At 53.8% G+C, this 6,657-nt stretch overlaps 1 protein-coding gene across 1 annotated transcript; it reads right to left on the minus strand.

Moving 5' to 3' along the window:
• Positions 1 to 766: 766 nt before the first annotated feature.
• Positions 767 to 4,607, minus strand: NCLIV_061410 (hypothetical protein; the record flags this gene model as incomplete). The annotated part of the gene is made up of 7 exons (XM_003885693.1): positions 767 to 930; positions 1,493 to 1,685; positions 2,279 to 2,368; positions 2,804 to 2,960; positions 3,248 to 3,771; positions 4,246 to 4,309; positions 4,477 to 4,607. The coding sequence occupies 7 exons, from the start codon at positions 4,605 to 4,607 to the stop codon at positions 767 to 769; spliced, it is 1,323 nt and encodes a 440-aa protein (XP_003885742.1).
• Positions 4,608 to 6,657: the final 2,050 nt, after the last annotated feature.

The following is a 6,657-nucleotide window of genomic DNA, read 5'->3' on the forward strand; positions in this document are numbered from 1 at the left end:
GGAGGTTGGAAGGGAAATGCCCGGCGGGGAGGGTTTAATGTTTTTCCAGGTTCCGGAAGAAAGACGGCGGCGAATTCGAAGGTGAAACAGCGAGGAAATTATCGAGGCGACCGAGAGCCGGGAGGCGATGTTGCATGCACGCACAGGCACACAGCACAGGCACACACGAAGACGGGGGCTTTCAGAGGGAGAAACATGTTTGGCGCGCGAAAAACACATTTACAACATATATACCAGAACGCCTCCATAATATATATATATATATATATTATATATGCAAGCATGCGCGCACGTGATGTACAGACATGACGTGGCTATCTATCCCTAGGGAAGGCCCTCACAAAACGGCAATCACTTTGCCTCCGCTTCTTGTAGACGTCCTCTTCCCGGAATCCCAAACCCTCTTCCTGTTCATGGCAGTTTTTGCCCTCCCTGTCTCTCTTTTCCCGCTGTCTCTTCGCAATCCCCGTGCGAGCCTCCCCCATGTCCCGCAGCTCCTCGTTTCCCTTTCTCGATCCTCGCCTCCCTGGAGTTCTTTCAGTCCCGTCTCGCCCGCGCGCGTTGCCTGTTCCCGCTCCGAGAAAACAAATTATGCCTCAAAGACTCGCGCTTTGCTTTGGCCGGACCCCTCGAGTCAGCGATTGCCGTCTTTCCCGGGGCCTTTACGCGAAAAAGAAACGACGCAAAAAAAGAGGAACGACGTGAAAAAGAGAAATGACGAAAAAGGAGTCTCCCCTACAGGACGTGGCACGGTCGATTGAAACAACTAGCTCTCATCTGATTCAGAAGACGAGTCGTCTGTCGACTCCACCGGACCAACAGAGTCCACTCGAGCGACGGCTTTCTGAGTAAGCGCGTCGTTCAGTCTAACCCGCAGATCTTTCACTTCTCTCTCCAACTCGGCAATCCTTGCGGAATACACTTCGAGGCCTGAAAAACACCACAAAAGCGCCAGGACTTGCGTTACGGTGTGCTAACACCAACAGCACAGTATTCGCATATATATATATATATATATATATATAGATTCATACATGGATAGGATCCATTTATGATAGAGAGGACCCGCGTAGGTGCCGTTCCGTTTCTGTGTCTCTTTAAAAGATGGACGCATGGCAACGCGGCGACTCCAGGAGCTGGTGTGTCTTTGCGTCTACGGTGGATTCGGTGACTGTCAATACGCGGAAGTCCCCACTCTATGAGTATCATGCTCGAATCGCTCATGCAGATATAGGCCGCTATGCACCTGGGTGAGGGCCTTTGGAGGGGAACGCGAGCACCTACGCACGTATATGTGTCACAAAAAGTAAACCCTCAATCTTGACTGCGGCAGCCTCTTTGTACGCCTCGATGCGTGACTATGTATACAGAGATATATACATATACATGTAAGTACATACAAATACGTATGCGTCGACTGTGAGAGACGGACGCTATATCGAATCGCTTGACGTTGCGAAACACACGGCGACAGGCACGTGTGCACACTCACGTTTGGCATCGGCATCGATTCTGTCTCCGGCCTGACGAAGGAGACGCAGCGACTCTCGTTCGGAGCACGTCAAACCGCCCAAGTCTCGCCTTGCGGCGGCCTCAGCGGCTGCAAGGATTCCGCCGCGAAACAAGTCGCATTTCATTCCACTTTTCCGGGACGCAAGCGCGAGAGTCGCGAGGTGGTCTCGGAGCTGCGAAGAAACAACGGCACGGACCAGGCAGGATCGCCACGCGAATGAGCCACGGCGGCTCGGGGGCTCCGCGAAGAAAAGAAGAAAGGGTCCAGCCTTCGGTCGGAAAACCCTCCTAGAGTCCGTCGGCATTCGCCGTCGAAGGTACGAAATAGTATCCTGGAGCAACGGTAACACTTGGTTCGCCAGAGGGACTAGAACTATGTTTGGCGAGGAGACAAAGCGAGAGAGAACCCCGCCTCACAGACGACAATCAGGGGGACGAAATCTGTCTCGACGGACTGAAAAACCAGAAAAGTGTGCATTTGCCGAAACGTAACACACCGCCGCAGCAGGCACAGTATCACAACGCTTCTGATTCTACAAGTGTTATCGTCTTAACTGAGTTCCGCTGACACAATAGAGCGCGGCTCCAGGAAACAAAGAGGATTAAGATCTAATCCAGTGTTTATCAGCGTGCATGTGGGTGCATGCGTGCCCGCATGAAGATGCCCTACACACAGACCCTGACGGGGAATCCAACACGCGATAATTCAGGAAATCTACGGTCCTCACAAAGGAGCAAAGAGAGTGAACGCATGCACTGCCCTCACCTCGCGCTGCATGGCTCGAAGATTCGTTTGCCAGCTTCGCGAGATACTGCGCTCAAATGCGAGGCGCCTCTCCAACTCCGCATTGACATCCTGAGAAAAAACACGAGTTCTCGACCAAAAAGGAGCTCGGAACACGACTCCGCCGCCGACGCACACAGACCCACACAGACGTTACAGAAAATAGTCACGCACCTACAAGTATCATACTTCCATACCTGGATTGGCAGATATGCATATATATATATATATATGCAGGAATTACATACACGTATATATATATATATATATATATATGCCTACAAGGTGTGAGAAACAGACGGAGGTTTGCCCGGATTCTACCTGCGTTCTTCCCATCAGATAGTATAAGTACATCTAGATAGGTGTACAGGGGAACGCTTCGAGGCCGAAAGGTAAAGGAATAGGTGTGTAGGTGCGTATATATATATGTTCACATGGGTTACGGAAGTCAGAAGAAGCTTTGCGGAAAACGTGGAATCGGGGTTTGCTCTGTCACGCGTCCCTTACTTCCGCGAGTGCGAGCCTTGCGGAGGCTTCTCGCAGCTGAACTTGGGCATTGGGAACTGCGCCGGGAGTCCCTGCCGCCGCGTACTTTGCAGACAGGAACGGGTCACCCATGATTTTGGATTGAATGTCTGAGAGGCGCTCTCGGAGACCCGCCACTCTGCAAAAAAAGACACACGAAGTCGTCTTGCTGCTCCGGCCGAAACCGTCCTCGTCTCTGCCAGGAAGACGCTCTGGCGGTTCTCCGTCCTGGATCTGTAACTGTCCCGTCGGTCTCTTTCCTGGTCCTCTCCCACCTCCGCCAGATCCACCCTCGACCTCTCAGGATGTCCCCTAGAGTCCCCGCGTTCTCCCCTTCCGACCGCCACGAAAGAGTCCTGCCTTCTCCCCCCAAGCACAGCCCCGCCCCGCCGTTCTGGCGGACCCTCTGTTTTTCGCGTGGCTTACTTCATCGCCAGCTCATTTCGCTCGTCCTCAAGGGCGTTGACTCGCAGTTGCCACACGTTGCGTTCGTAGCTCTTGAGGTTCTCGTCGAGCGAATCCATCAACTCCTGCAGCTTCGCGGTGCACAGGCAGTGCTCGGACGTCTCGGCGCGCAACCGCATGTGTTTCGACCCGCGCATCAGCGCCACGGGCCCCGGCACGTCCTCGACGGCCAGAGCCTCGCTCTCTCCGCTGTGTCCGCGGCCGCGCGTCTCCCCGTCTTCCAGCATCGAGAGAGACGCAGACGAGCGGCTGCCTCTGACGGCGTCGCGCGCGAGCCGGGACGCGTAGTCTCTCTCCTCTTTGGAACGCAGCGCCTCGCCGAGCTTCTGCGCCCGAAGGTCTGCCCGCACTTGCGCCCGTTGCGTGCTCTGCAGTTTTACCTTCAAATACTTGTTTTCGTCTGTAAGGCTCGAGAAGGCGTGCGCGAGCTCGGGGCCGTAGCGCCGCCCCAACTCCCGCGTCTCCGACGCGTCCGGGTAGCTCGCCTGCAGGCGAGAACACGAAGGAAACGGGCGAGCGTGTGTGAAAATCTTGTCCACATCAGTCTCCGTTTCGCACACGCTCAAGGCCAGAGACACCCGCACAAAGCGAAACGCATCTGACGGCAGAAGTCCACAAGTGCAACACGAACATGCAAACAAACAGGAAGAAATTCGTGTCCTTACATGTGTTGATCAAGACACACATCTCTCTACACGTACACATGTATAATTCATACACATACACAGGGATATATGTATACATATATATGTATATATCCACATTTGAAAAGAAGTTGCAGATCGAAGCAAAATAGTATACAGGCGTAGAGACAGAGATCCATGTAGCCATCGTTTGGGAGTCTCCGTGTCGAGTTTCAGGTGAGTGCCGGAGCAAAACAGCAAAGGAGCGCAGTAGAGGCAGAACGGAACACTGCAGATGGGGTTCCTAGCGAGGTTGCTCAGAGAGAGCGGTCGTACCAGCTGAGATAAGAGCCTGTTGCGTAGTTCTTGATTCTCCCCCTCCAAAAACTCATTCATTCTCCTGCACAGAACACGCACACGCAGATACATCTAAACACTCAAAGACACCGCCAGAACGTTAACCGGGAGCTTTTGACAAGCCCATACCTTTCATGCATATATATATATATATATGTTGGACAGTGATTTTGTTTTCTGTGGCGAACGGAACCCGCGAGGTGAGCCTACTTGAGTTTTAACAATTTGTCGCGCGCTTCTTCGAGATCTTCCCTCAAAGTTCGCTCCCGCACGCGGTCCGAGTCATTCCCTCGGCCGGCGGCAGCCGATCGCGATCCGGGAAGCGTCGCTATCGTCTCCATCTTCTTGACGTAGCAACCGCTTGACTTCACACGTTCCGACAGGCACGTGTGCGCGTCGGTCCACGGAGATTGAGTGTGCTTATCTACCTAACCCGGCATACACTTCAACACATGCAGAGAGGAGTCGCTGCGAGTGCTAAGGTGAAGAATGACGGGGGGCCATTTCAACGAGCATGTCGCGGCATCCCAAAACAGATGCGCGAGACGGTTCAAACAAACACGAGTGACTGAACTTGAGGCTAGACAGAGGGGAAGCGGCGGCGCGGAGGGAGGGAGGCGCCTCTACTGCAGACTGGATTTGCACGAGAGAGACACTTTCTCTCCGGCAGATCTAACTCGTTGTTCAGGGAAGAAGAGCCGCCAAAGCAACCGCGCAAAAAAGTTCCCACGACCTCGAAGCCGCTGTCCTTTGCGCGACTACGGGCGGAAGTTTCGCGTTCGCGCACCGCGAGGAAAACGGAAAAGGAGAGAACACTGCGTGCGACGCACGGGCGTAGTTTCAACTGCAGGTGCACGACCCATGGTAGCCACCACACAAAAAATCGGATTGCGTCATGGCTGCACACTTAATAACTTGGTGTGGATCTCATCGGTGGAGTCAGATTTCGATTCCTAGGTGGTATCAAGTCTCGGTGTATTCCAGCGGGAGGCGCACGCCTCGAGACTCCAACTGACGCGGGACGCCCGAACCGCATACACCATACAGCTCGTGCATAGACCCTCGTCGATTCTATACGCAGTGAGAAAGAAAGTTACAATCGTCACGCAGACGTATATCTGTTTACACGAATATACGGAGGTGAATGGAAGAGAGACCGGAGGAGAGCGACCCCGCGGGGAAAAAACCGGATCTAGCGAGATGTACTCGACACACACCGATACACACGAAAGACAAACTGCGTGCGTTCCCAAGCGCGTCGGTTTTCATCCAGTCTGTGGACGAATCTGCATTCGGAGAAGAGTGTCCCTGGTTCACAAATCGCATTTTGCGCCTCAACGCCCGAGTGCCTACGCGCGGTGAGACGACGCGCCAGCGTAAAATGAAAACCGTCGCAAGAGAAGCCAAACCTGCTCTGTAGAACCGCCAGGGAAAGTCGCGGCCTCAACTGCCGCCTCAAAAACCTCTCTTTTGGGGGATCCGCAACTGTAGCTCCGGGCGAACCTGCGTGCCAGTCTCGCGGTCTCGCTCGTCGGCCAGCGAGCGACAGAGTGGCAGGTTTACAAACTTGGGCAGCAAAAAAGTGAATGCACCTTGCCGACAAACAAGCGGACGAGGGAGCGTGAGGGAAACCCAAAGAGGAAACCTCAAGAACAGTCGCCAAGACAAAAAGACGAGAAATCGACAAGCGTACCGCGAGAAAAAAAGCTGGAGTGCACCAAGCCGAGAGACGTAACGCGCGTGCAAACAGGCCGTGCGTTCACTGGGTTCAGAAAAGTGTGGACGAAGAAAAGAGAGACGAATTTCTTTGCACATCCGCCGCCAAGATTCCTTCAGCGCGCCATCCCGAGAAAGACAAACAGAACCAACTGCGCCAAGAGAGAGAATCGAAGCCCCGCTTGCTAGTTGACAAACAGCCAACGGCCGAGCGCGTAGGCACTCACGCTCACACTCGACATGAGCGCTCTCTCCGGGACTGCCCTCGCCGCCGCTGTGCCGTCGGTTTTTCGGAAGAAATGACCCGAACTACTCTTCGAAAGGGCTGAACAAATCAAAAACACGGAAATCTCCCTGCACAACCGGAGAAAAACTTGGGTTTGAGGCTGCGAAGCCAAACTCTTGCCGCAAAGAAGGCTGAAGGGGAAAGCCGTTTCACTCGCGAGAGAGGACAGGCGCGGACCACGTGGCATTCTTGCCGTTTTTGAGTCAGACAGGGGAACTGGGACGAGATTCCCGGGTTTTAAAAACGGAGATCTTTCATTTCGGCGCCTTCCCGACGCGTGAGAGACGGAACATGATCTTCTTGAGAAGTATATGCTCAAAGAGACTCAAACGCTGACTCGTCGAAAAGGCGCACGTAGTCTGACTTGCCCCTTGTCTAAAAAACGATGG

This window comes from Neospora caninum, chromosome XII (genome assembly GCF_000208865.1).
Source record: "Neospora caninum Liverpool complete genome, chromosome XII".
Taxonomy (NCBI): domain Eukaryota; phylum Apicomplexa; class Conoidasida; order Eucoccidiorida; family Sarcocystidae; genus Neospora; species Neospora caninum.